Below are 13,404 nucleotides of genomic sequence, written 5' to 3'. Positions count from 1 at the left end.
CATGGGCCGAATTCTCGTATAACTTCAGAGTCTCTGAATCTTCCTCCAAATCCCCATTTTTCGTGGTGTACGGCCGTCACCCTCTTCCCCCCCTCCCTACCCCCTTGCCCTCTGGTCTGCCCGCTGTGGATGAAATTTCTCGTGATCTTTCCATCATATGGAGAGAGACCCAAAATTCTCTCTTACAGGCTTCATCACGCATGAAGAAGTTCGCGGATAAGAAAAGAAGAGCTCCTCCCATTTTTTCCCCTGGAGACAAGGTATGGCTCTCCGCTAAATATGTCCGCTTCCGTGTCCCTAGCTATAAGTTGGGACCACGCTATCTTGGTCCTTTCAAAATTTTGTGCCAGATTAATCCTGTCTCTTACAAACTTCTTCTTCCTCCTTCTCTTCGTATTCCTAATGCCTTTCACGTTTCTCTTCTTAAACCACTTATCATTAACCGTTTCTCTCCCAAATCTGTTCCTCCCACTCCTGTTTCCGGCTCCTCGGACATCTTCTCCGTCAAAGAGATTCTGGCATCCAAAAAGGTCAGAGGAAAAACCTTTTTTTTAGTGGATTGGGAGGGTTGTGGTCCAGAAGAGAGATCCTGGGAACCTGAGGACAATATCCTAGACAAAAGTCTGCTCCTCAGGTTCTCAGGCTCTAAGAAGAGGGGGAGACCCAAGGGGGGGGGTACTGTTACGCCGAGCGCTCCGGGTCCCCGCTCCTCCCCGGAGCGCTCGCTACACTCTCCTCACTGCAGCGCTCCGGTCAGATCCACTGACCCGGGGCGCTGCGATACCGCCTCCAGCCGGGATGCGATTCGCGATGCGGGTAGCGCCCGCTCGCGATGCGCACCCCGGCTCCCGTACCTGACTCGCTCCCCGTCAGTCCTGTCCCGGCGCGCGCGGCCCCGCTCCCTAGGGCGCGCGCGCGCCGGGTCTTTGCGATTTAAAGGGCCACTGCGCCGCTGATTGGCGCAGTGGTTCCAATTAGTGTTATCACCTGTGCACTTCCCTATATCACCTCACTTCCCCTGCACTTCCTTGCCGGATCTTGTTGCCATCGTGCCAGTGAAAGCGTTTCCTTGTGTGTTCCTAGCCTGTGTTCCAGACCTCCTGCCGTTGCCCCTGACTACGATCCTTGCTGCCTGCCCCGACCTTCTGCTACGTCCAACCTTGCCTCTGTCTACTCCCTTGTACCGCGCCTATCTTCAGCAGCCAGAGAGGTTGAGCCGTTGCTAGTGGATACGACCTGGTCACTACCGCCGCAGCAAGACCATCCCGCTTTGCGGCGGGCTCTGGTGAAAACCAGTAGTGACTTAGAACCGATCCACTAGCACGGTCCACGCCAATCCCTCTCTGGCACAGAGGATCCACTACCTGCCAGCCGGCATCGTGACAGTATGCTGGTTACCTGCAGCCACCTTTAGGGGAGAGGGGGGTTAGGAGTTTAAATGGGTACTCCAGTAGAAAATAATGTTTTTTTTAAATCAACTGGTACCAGAAAGTTAAACAGATTTGTCAATTACTTCTATTTAAAAATCTTAATCTTTCCAGTACTTATCAGCTGCTGTATGCACCAGGGGAAGTTCTTATCCTTTTGAGTTTCTTTTCTGTCTGACCACAGTGCTCTCTGCTGACACCTCTGTCCATGTCAGGAACTGTCCAGAGTAGGAACAAATCCCCATAGCAAACCTTTCCTGCTCTGGTCAGTTCCTGACATGGACAGAGGTGTCAGAAGAGAGCACTGTGGTCAGACTGGAAAAAAAATCAAAAAGAAAAGACATTTCTCTGCAGCATACAGCAGCTGTCACCAGTTTATATAAAAACATATTTTTCACTGGGGTATCCCTTTAAGTCTTAAAACACACTAGGATGAGTGGGTAGACACTGCACCAGATCTGCATTTATTGCCTGCTCCGGATGTAGCTTAGTCTCAGAAAATTGACACAATGGAACAGTAGATGGTAGAATAAAGAAAACACTCACAATATAGCAGAATTACATGACATTAATCTTCATCTTCATTGCATAAGACAGACAGAACAGGGAGCAGAAACAGAAAGCTGGAGAAGGTTCGGAATAGCCCTATCGTGCGTGATGATGCGCTCCTCCTGCCAACGCTCTTCCTTACCTTTTGAAAGAGTCTACCCAAAGGATTTGGGGCTCCGTATCAACAAAATAAACCTCAAACCATAATAAAGTTATATTTAAAAAATTAATCAGCAAATAATCTTAGGCCTAAAAAATACATGATTTACTGAGTTCCAGTATAAATGTTCTTTTTAACATATGTGTCCATAGTTTTATCTAATACATATACAGTGGTCCCTCAATATTAATGGGTTCCAGAAGGACCATTGTATGTTGAAACCATTGGATGTTGAGACCATCACTCACCACCCCCAAAATATCATCAAAAAATAGGAAAAATATATATTGTAACGTGAGGCCGTTGTAAGTTGAGTGACCACTGTATACAATATTGTGCATATTTCAGGAGAAACCTAATCCCGAGTTATACTTTCATGATGAAAACCTAACCTCTCTGGTAGTGGACTTGTTCACTGCTGGAATGGAGACGACTTCTACCACGTTGCGATGGAGCCTTCTATTAATGATGAAGTATCCTGAAGTTCAAAGTAAGAGGATATTACAATGGTTTGTTGTTTGACAGATAGATGGATACAGTAGATATATAGATTGATATGAGATAGATAGATATGAGATAGACATATAGATAGATAGATATGAGATAGATAGATAGATATGAGATAGATAGATAGATAGCAACAGGAGAATACAGCAGCACACTGCTAGCACAAAGATATAGATGAAACATGAGTATATAGATAAAACATGAGTATATAATAGATAGAACATGAAAAGCTATACAGCTGTAATGCAACAAATGAAGATATGAAACTATGAAATTATGAGGTACTTAGCTTGCAAATTTGGCGCCAAATAGGGTGGACCGTCCCACCGCGGTAAGGTGACCTCATTCTGGGACGGGCCCTACACTGTGAATATGCCTCTGTGTGAACAGTACAGCAGGCATGCAAGGTCTGAAACATCCAAGGCACCTTATATACACCTAATAGAGGTGGGTGGGGTGCAAGAGACAACATGGAGGTAGCCACTCCCCCGTGTGTGTAATACAACCAAAGAATAAGTTGGCCAGCACTATTAATTCCAAACTATTGTAAAAACCTGGCTTGCAGGTGCAGGCTGCTGCGCTAAATATACAACAACAGGAGAATACAGCAGCACACTTCTAGCACAAAGATATAGATGAAACATGAGTATATAGATAAAACATGTTTGATCTATATACTCATGTTTCATCTATATCTTTGTGCTAGCAGTGTGCTGCTGTAGTCTCCTGTTGCTGTATATTTAGCCCAGCAGCCTGCACCTGCAAGCCAGGTTTTTACAATAGTTTGGAATTAATAGTACTGGCCAACTTATTCTTTGGTTGTATTACACACACAGGGGAGTGGCTACCTCCATGTTGTCTCCTGCACCGCACCCACCTCTATTAGGTGTATATAAGGTGCCTTGGATGTTTCAGACCTTGCATGCCTGCTGTACTGTTCACACAGAGGCATATTCACAGTGTAGGGTCCGTCCCAGAATAAGGTCACCTTTCCGTGGTGGGACGGTCCACGCATAATTTCATAGTTTCATATCTTCATTTATTGCATTACAGCTGTATAATTTTCATGTTCTATCTATATAATCATGTTTTATCTATATACTCATGTTTCATCTATATCTTTGTGCTAGCAGTGTGCTGCTGTATTCTCCTGTTGCTGTGTATTTAGCCCAGCAGCCTGTACCTGCAAGCCAGGTTTTTACAATAGTTTGGAATTAATAGTGCTGGCCAACTTATTCTTTGGTTAGATAGATAGATAGATAGATAGATAGATAGATAGATAGATAGATATGAGATAGATAGATATGAGATAGATAGATATGAGATGATAGATAGATAGATAGATAGATAGATAGATAGATAGATAGATATGAGATAGATAGATATGAGATAGATATGGGATAGATAGACAGACAGACAGACAGACAGATAGATAGATAGATGTGAGATAGATGTGAGATAGATATGAGATAGATAAAGTGATAGATTTGAGATAGATATAGATATTAGATAGATAGATATGAGATAGATGGATAGATTGATAGATAAAACATATAACCGCAGCACACACGGTGTCTCGGTGCAAAAAAAAAAAAATGTGGTTTTATTCCATCTTCAGCAAAAATAAAACCACATTTTTTTTTGCACTAAGACACCTTGTGTGCTGCAGTTATATATGTTTATCTTGAAGTCGGAGTCCTTAACCAAGTCTCCTATGGCTGCGTGCACCTAAAGTTACTGCTGCTTTTCTGTGGATGTGCTGCTTTTCTACATTCTAGATAGATAGATAGATATGAGATAGATAGATATGAGATAGATAGATATGAGATAGATAGATAGATATGAGATAGATAGATAGATAGATAGATAGATATGAGATAGATAGATAGATATGAGATAGATAGATATGAGATAGATATGACATAGATAGATATAAAAATAGAGTTCTGACCCCTATAAAGCTTTAGTATGAAATAATGATTGCACAACACTGGAGCATAAAGTATGTGGTGTTCCAAGGTGGATATTACAGCTATATACACCATGTACTAAGGAAATGCACATTTTGAGTTGTATTTGGTTTAAATGCAGACTTTGGTGCAGCAGAGATAAGAGGCAGCTCAGGTACAGTGATATAGAATTGGACAGAACTCCCACCCCATAAGCACCACACTGGCTACCAAAAAGGTTAACTGGACCAAGAGTCATTCTACATTTTATAATTAAGGGTTGGGCAACTGTAGGTTTAGGGGGTGCAGAGATAACAGTTGGTGCTTGAGGGGACCCAAAGGCCTATGAAGACATCTGTAGTATAAATGGCGCACAGTCTTTGGTATGGGGGAGGGTCTTAAAAATATTGGATTGGATTATTAATAGAATTTATCAGTAATAGAATATTGGAAATATTTTTGTCTTATTTTAGCTCAGATGTGAGGACATTAAAGCGTACCTGTCATATTCTACTCAAAAAAATTATAGTATATGTTTCTCAGTACCTAATCTTGATCATGTACTGTAACATGTACCTTTTATGTGTCAAGCACCTATATTTCTCTTACAAATACCTTTTATCTGTTGCTCACTTGCTTTGTCATTCTGTGCTTTTGGGCATGTCCCTCACTCTGCATCACTCATCTTCATCCCTGAGTCTGCTGTGCTGTGCTGGGTTTCTTCATTCAATCACTGCAGGCTTCTCTGTAACCCCCTTTCATGCTGCAGTCTGAAAGGACAGGAGAGAGAGCACAGAGGAGTGCTAGTCCCACAATCACTTACTGGACTTTGTCCATGCCTGTGCTTCAGCTAGGACAAAGATGATGCTCCAGACAGGATTGTGTTCTGGTGGTATGGGGTGTTTTTTATAAGCCATGATTTCCAAATCTTATGAAGTATTTTAGAAATATTAAAGGGGTATTCCAGGAAAAACCTTTTTTTTTATTTTTTTATATCAACTGGCTCCAGAAAGTTAAACAAATTTGTAAATAACTTCTAATGAAAAATCTTAATCCTTCCAATAATTATCAGCTGATGAAGTTGAGTTGTTCTTTTCTGTATGACAACAGTGCTCTCTGCTGACATCTCTGCTTGTCTCGGGAACTGCACAGAGTAGAAGAGGTTTGCTAAGGGGATTTGCTTCTACTCTGGACAGTTCCCGAGACAGGTGTCATCAGAGAGCACTTTGACAGGAAAGAAAAACTCAACTTCAGCAGCTTATAAGTACTTAAAGGATTAAGATTTTTTATAGAAAAAATTTACAAATATGTTTAACTTTCTGGAGCCAGTTGATGTATAAATAAAAAAGTTTTTTTCCTGTAAAACCCCTTTAATGTTTTGCCAATATGTACAACATATGAAAACTTTGTGAATGTGTCAGTGCCCATTTAAGGGATATTTTTACTTCAATATAAGAAAATGTTCAAAAAGAAATTAAAGAAGTCATTGGTTCAGCCGAGCCTCAGATGGTGCACCGCCCACAAATGCCATACACGGACGCTGTTATCCATGAGATTCAGAGATTCGCCAATGTTGTGCCAACTAATGTGCCACATATGACTACTCAAGATGTCACCCTGAAGGGCTTCTTCCTACCAAAGGTAAAAGTTAAAAAATATACCGTATTTTTCGTCCTATAGGACGCATCGGCGTATAAGACACACCCAATTTATAGGTGCAAAATCTAAAACAATAAAGGTTTTGAACCCAATAGTGGTCTTCAACCTGCGGACCTCCATATGTTGCAAAACTACAACTCCCAGCATGCCCGGACAGCCGTTGGCTGTCCGGGCATGCTGGGAGTTGTAGTTTTGCAACATCTGGAGGTCCGCAGATTGAAGACCACTGCATAGGAGGTAATACTCACGTGTCCCTGCCGCTCCGGACCCGTCACCACTGCCCTGGATGTTGCTCCATCGCTGTCGCTGCGTCCCCGTCGCTCCGGAACGTCTCTGCTGCCGGCCGGGTATCCTCGCTCTCCGTCGCCGCCATCACGTCGTTACGCACGCCGACGCACGTACGCGACGACGTGATGACGAGGAAGGAGAGCGCCGGCCATACAGGGGATCCCTGAACGGAGAAGACACCGAGGAGACAGGTAAGGTCCCTCCCGGTGTCCTGTAAGCACTAACCCGGCTATTCAGTTGGGCTGTTCAGGATTTCACCGCGGCGGTCCCGAACAGCCCGACTGAACAGCCGGGTTAGTGTCACTTTCACTTCAGACGCGGCGGTCAGCTTTGATCGCCGCGTCTGAAGGGTTAATACAGGGCATCACCGCGATCTGTGATGTCCTGTATTAGCCGCGGGTCACCAAGGTGTTTGGGAGGGCAAGGTAGAGAAAATACGACTAAAAAGTGGAAGCTTAAAGGGGTACTCCACTGGAAAAAAAAATTAAAATCAACTGGTGCCAGAAAGTTAAACAGATTTGTATTTATTTCTATTTAAAAATCTTAATCCATCCAGGATTTATCAGCTGTTGTATACTCCACAGGAAGTTCTTTTCTTTTCGAATTTCCTTTGTCTGACCACAGTGCTCTCTCTTGACACCTCTGTCCATGTCAGGAAATGTAAAAAGCAGCATGATTGTACTCTGGACAGTTCCTAAAATGGACAAAGGTGTCAGCAAAGAGCACTGTGGCCAGACAGAAAAAGAAAATAACTTCCTGTGGAGTGTATAACAGCTGATAAGTCCTGGATGGATTAATATTTTTAAACAGAAGTAAATTATAAATCCGTTAAACTTTCTGGCACCAGTTGATTTAAATGTTTTCCAGTGGAGTACCCCTTTAAAGGAGTTTTGAGAAATCAATCAGCTTTTTGGCTCTTGTGGGCCAGTTTTTAATTGTTTTTAACACCCTCTATGCCGGTGACTCTTAAGTGTATGTAAACAATTGTGCAATAAAGATTATTTGTTATTGACATTATATTTTTGGTGTGCTATTATATCTCAGTGTAGCTTTTTCTTCATGGGATGTGTTTTGATTCTTGACTGAGTAGCACCCAATTGTATACTAGATATTAGATTGAGCCCTCCATTCCTTTAGTTGTTTACCCACCAACAACATTAACCTGAACCAAAAACAACTCTGACAACTCCCAGACATTTAACCACCTAGATGGCATAGTCAATAGGGACTGCGGCAGTAAGACATTTACACAGGAGGGGCCTTCAGTCACCTCTAGGGATGCTGTTGAGTCATCATGGTATCTGGGGCTACTGAAGGCCTTATTAGTAAAAAAATAACAGTACATTAGTATAATTATGTACTGCACAGGCGGTTGAGGGGAAAAAATATAGAAAAACAAAGTATAAAATATAAGGGTATTATTTGATAGGTAATAATGGGCAGACTAGTTCCCATCATGGCGCTTTTGCTTTCACCTAACTGTAAATTCAATAAATTCAAAGGATCCAATTACTATTTTGTCTTCCCTCTTGAATGGTGCAACTAAACATACAGTATAAGCCTTGGAGGCTAGATAAAGATCAGGTGCACCTAAAGTGTATGCAATAGGGCAAAAGATGACAGTCGAGGAACATAGTAGGGAGTTCAGGAGCGCTGACCATTTCTCATATGTGACCAAGATACAATAGATGATGGCCCTGCCCTAAAGACTACCGATCTTGTGCTGGATTTTAGCAGGAAAAATCATTCATGAATTCCCCAATCTTTGTAGGGAACTCACATCATTCCATCACTGACATCCGTCTTACGAGACACCAAATATTTCAAGAAACCCGATGAATTTTACCCTCAACATTTTCTGGACTCTGATGGAAATTTTGTCAAAAATGAGGCCTGCATACCATTTTCTACAGGTGAGTTATATCAATGAAAAGGAAGGTAAACACCTCAACGACTTAAAATGGCCAATTGCTACCACACTCCGTGATGGACTAATACTTTAATGTTTTCTCTCTGCTCCTTTTTGTAGGGAAGAGAAGTTGTGTTGGGGAGAACTTGGGTAAAATGGAGCTTTTCCTCGTCTTTACTAAGCTGCTACAGAACTTCACATTCAAGGCTCCTCCTGAAGCAAAGTTGGATCTCACCGCTGCCGTTGGCTTAGTCTTACACCCACAGAAGCATGAGATCTGTGCAATTCCTTGCAATAAACCCCTAAAGCATATGGACGTTTATAAACGTCCATAAGCTGCTCCCGAGGAATGACGCAGCAGGTGAGCGCGCATCATACCCAGTGCGTCCCGATCGGGCTGATGTTTGGCATTAACTCTTTAGACACGGCAATCAAAGTTGATCGCCACGTCAAAAGTGAAAGTAAAAACTTCCCGGCGGTAAAATTGCGATGTCCCAATCAGCTAGAACAGGAGGGTGCCTTACCTGCCTTCTGCGTGTCCGATTGGCAATTGATTGCTCTAAGCCTGAAATCCAGGCTTGAGCAAACAACCGCCAATAACACTGTTCCCTGCCATTGCAATGCAATGGCAGTGATCAGTGTTTTGAATCAATGTACTGCATATTATAGTCCCCTATGAGGGCTATAACATTGCGAAAAAAAAGTGAAAAAAAAAGTGAAAAAAAAAAGTGAAAAAAAAGTGAAAAAAAAAAGTTTAACCCCTTCCCTAATAAAAGTTTGAATCACCCCCCTTTTCCCCAATAAAAAAAAAACTTTTTATCATAAAAAAAATGATACCATAACAAAATGAATAAAAAGCGATCAAAAAGTCTGATCAAAACAAAACTGGTACCAATAAAAACTTCAGGTCATGTTGCAAAAGATTTGCCCTCATACCGCCTCGTAAGTGGAAAAATAAAAAAGTTATAGGGGTGAGAATATGACAATTTTAAACATTAAAATTTTCCTGCATGTAGTTGTGATTTTTTTCAGAAGTAATTCAAAATCAAACCTATATAATTAGGGTATCATTTTAACCTTATGGACCTACAGAATGAAGATAATGTGTCATTTTTACAGAAAAATGTACGGCGTAGAAACGGAAGCCCCCAAAATTTACAAAATGGCGTTTTTTCTTCCTTTTTTGTCGCACAATGATTTTTTTTTTCCGTTTTGCCGTAGATTTTGGGGTAAAATGATTGATGTCATTACAAAGTAAAATTGGTGGCGCAAGAATAAGCCATCATATGGATGGATTTTTTAGGTGAAAAATTGAAAGTGTTATTCTTTTTAGAAGGTGATAAGGAAAAAACGAAAATGCAAAAACTGAAAAACGCTGTGTCCTTAAGGGGTTAATGGACATTGTGAAAAAGTTTAAGTCCCGAAGGTTTTCCGATATATAGCGTCCCTTTAATATATACCCATAATCACATACAGATAAGTCCCACAATAAATGAGCTACCTGCAGCTCTATGCAATCATCAGAATGACTTAAAGGAGTTATCCAGTGTAAGAAAATGTATCCCCTATTTGCAGCATAGGGGATAAGTGTTTGATCACGGAGGGATCTGACCGCCGGGTTTGTGTATCTTCGGTTCTCCCATATAGACACATGGAGGGGGTGTGTTGGTCACAGCTTTGTGCTGGGGTAAACACATGCATTACCCTGAGCAGAGCTGGGGCATCACATAGGTGATTGCAAGGGGTCCCAGCAATCAGATCCCATACGATTAGACACATATCTTCTATCTGCAGGGGTACACTGCAGTTGTAAGGATTTATAAGGATTTATAGTTGTAAGGATGATGCACCATGTTTTGACAATGCTGAAACTACCCAAGATCTTGTTACAGTTTGCGCTCCGTCCGCACATGTTGACCGCGAGCGTATTGTCCCTGCTCCCGGCGGGGCCGGGATTCGCATTGCGGAACGCACCTGCGTGCGAGTCCCGGCCCATCACTTACATGATTCCTCTGACTCCTCTGCTAGTGTGTTTCAGCTCCAGCACGCGTCCCCATCCCATAGGGCGCAAGCGTGCCGGAGCTTTAAAGTTTAAAGGGCCAGTGTGCCCAAAATTATCACTCATACCTGACACTATTCTTTAAAGTCTCTGCACCTCCCCCACTACTCTGCCGATTCTTCAGTGCAATTTGCCTTAGAGAAAGCGTTCCTATTGCCTGTTTGTCATTCCTGTGTATCCAGACCTTCTGCTAAGTTTGACTACGCCACAGCCTCATCCTTCGGTTCCTTGCCTTGCCCAGTTACCTGTGTGGTCAAGCCGTATCGGGGGTAGTGACCTGGGTGTCACCTGCTGCAGCAAGCCCATCCTTGCAGCGGGCTCTGGTGAAGACCAGCGGCACCTTAGACTCCGCTCCCCGATGCGGTCCGAGCCATCCGCCACACAGGTGGAGGATCCACTTCCAGCTTACGCTAAAGTGCAATTGGCATAAAGGTACACAAAAAATACAGTACATAGTTGGGGACAGGCCAAAAACGTAACAGGAATACAAAAACCAGAACAGATATCAATATACAAACAAGGCAGAATAAACAGAAATATAATACATGGAGCACTGGACTGAGAACCGGATGAGTCTGAACAGACTCCACAAAATCCAAACACAAAAACATGAAGGAATACGGTTCAAGATAACAAACAGATTACAAAACCAAACTCCATAACATGGAGGAATACAGGTCAGGATTCTAAACAGGAATACTAAATACTGAGCACGGGAACAAGAACTAACAGTGTGAACACAGACTTAGATATAACAAGGTTAAAGCAGAACGGACATACACAATACTAAAAGCCGACGGATGTATTAAAACCAAGCATGCTAAAATCTATATCATAACAGGAAACAACCATGGTAAAAACTCAGACAGACAGATATAGCAAAGGTAAATCACAAAATAGTCAGAGCTGAACTAATCACAATCCCAGAGTACCAGCAGAGCTCAGGTTTTAAAACCACACCCAAGCTGTCATAGGCTGAGAGCATTAACTCTTCCAACCCAAAGAAGAAATTGCACAGAAACTGTTCAGACATAAAAACAAAGTCTAAACAGGACCGAAAACTGAAAAATGCAAGAACACAGAAATTGACATTACATTTCCTACATTTAATCATCCTTCTTTATTACCTCCAGCCATTCGTGTATGTTTGGAGGAGTCGGGGAAATCCACCTTCTAACGATCATGAGATGAGCACAAAACAATAATCTATAAAAACTTTTGTTCTTGCCCCAACTAGCTTTATTTCTGAGTCATCCCACAATATTCAAAGCCGGGGGGAAGGAGAGATTTTAACTTTCAGCCTTTTCACTATTTCAGAATAAACTTGGGTCCAGAATTCTTGAATATTGCCACAAGCCCAAAGCATATGGAAAAACCCTGCCTCTTCTCTTCTGCATTTAGGGCAGCTGCTATATTGTCTTTTACCTATTTTGTACAAAAATGAGAGGTATAATACAATCTATAAACAATGTTAAACTGTATAATTGTATTTTTATTATTATGAACCCTTTATGAATTCCTTCCCACTTTCTATCGTCCATAGGTCACAGATCTTCTTGCCACACTCGGGTAATTCCATGTATTAGGTCCTGTCTCAAAGTTTGTTTAGGTGCCTTAAATATGTGAGCCAAAATCCTTTCAATTTTCTGACCATCTATCAATCTCCTTAACCTCTTCAGGACGCCGGGCGTATGCATACGCCCTGCATCCCGAGTCCTTAAGGACGTGGGGCGTATGCCTACACCCGTGGGAATTCCAGTCCCCGCTGCCAGCCGGTTGGGGACCGGACCTAGATGCCTGCTGAAATCATTCAGCAGGCATCCCGGCACACCGCCGAGGGGGGTCCTGAGACCCCCCCCCCATGTCGGCGATCGCAGAAAATCGCATGTCGATTCAGACATGCCATTTTCTGCTATTCCGGGCTGATCGGGTCTCTGGTGACCCGATCACCCGGAAAATAGCGATGATCGGAGCTGTCAGTGACAGCCCCGATCATCCTGAGGGATAGGAGCGAGGTCGCAGTGCTGCGATCTCCTCCTATCCCCTGCCATTGGTCAGAAATGATTCTGACCAATGGCAGTGCAGGACAGTGGGTTGCCATGGCAACCCCCTTTCTGCCCACCCCTGGATGTTGGGCAGAACGGGGGGAGAAGATGGAGGCCGGTACCTACAAAGAAGATGCGTGGGGACCGCCGATCGTCCCTGGAGACAGCGGAGATCACGGTGGAGGTAGGGAAATGATGGTGGGGGGGGAAGGAAGGGGGCAGTAAGCAATATTTACTGCTGCCCTTCCTAGTGGGTGCCAAACTGCAACTCCCAGCATGCCCAGTAAGCCAAAGGCTGTCTGGGCCTGCTGGGAGTTGTAGTTTTGTAACATCTGGAGGGTCACAGTTTGGAGACCACTGTTACAGTGGTGCCCAAATGCTAGCCCTCCAGATGTTGCCAAACTACAACTCTCAGCATGCCTAGACTGCCCAGGCATGCTGGGATTTGTAGTACTGTAACATTTGTCCCTTCAGATTTAGCAATTTTCATTACATTTTTGAAAATTGCTGCTCTACTTTGAAGCCCTCTAATTTTTTCAAAATGTAAAAATATGTCTATTTTATGATGCCAACATAAAGTGGACATATTGTATTTGTGAATAAAAATAAAATGTATCTGGAATATCCATTTTCCTTACAAGCAGAGAGCTTCAAAGTTAGAAAGATGCAAAATTTTCAAAATTTTCATGAAATTTTGGGATTTTTCACCAAAAAAGGATGCAAGCAACGACGAAAATTTACCACCAAAATAAAGTAGAATATGTCACGAAAAAACAATCTCAGAATCAGAATATTCGGTAAAAGCGTTTTAGAATTATTAATGCGTAAAGCGACGGTGGTCAGAATTCCGAA

General features: G+C 42.7%; 1 protein-coding gene across 1 annotated transcript in view; it reads left to right on the top strand.

Annotated features, from left to right (window-relative positions):
- Positions 1-8,783, top strand: part of LOC130360956 (cytochrome P450 2C5-like) — an 89,128-nt gene extending 80,345 nt beyond the window's left edge. The window contains exons 6-9 of the mRNA XM_056563512.1: positions 2,485-2,626; positions 6,049-6,233; positions 8,311-8,452; positions 8,569-8,783. Of these exons, the coding sequence (XP_056419487.1) occupies positions 2,485-2,626; positions 6,049-6,233; positions 8,311-8,452; positions 8,569-8,783 (684 nt within the window). The remainder of the gene's footprint in view (positions 1-2,484; positions 2,627-6,048; positions 6,234-8,310; positions 8,453-8,568) is intronic.
- Positions 8,784-13,404: the final 4,621 nt, after the last annotated feature.

Source organism: Hyla sarda, chromosome 3 (assembly GCF_029499605.1).
Source record: "Hyla sarda isolate aHylSar1 chromosome 3, aHylSar1.hap1, whole genome shotgun sequence".
Classification (NCBI taxonomy): Eukaryota; Metazoa; Chordata; class Amphibia; order Anura; family Hylidae; genus Hyla; species Hyla sarda.
This window is presented reverse-complemented; position numbering and strand designations above follow the sequence as displayed.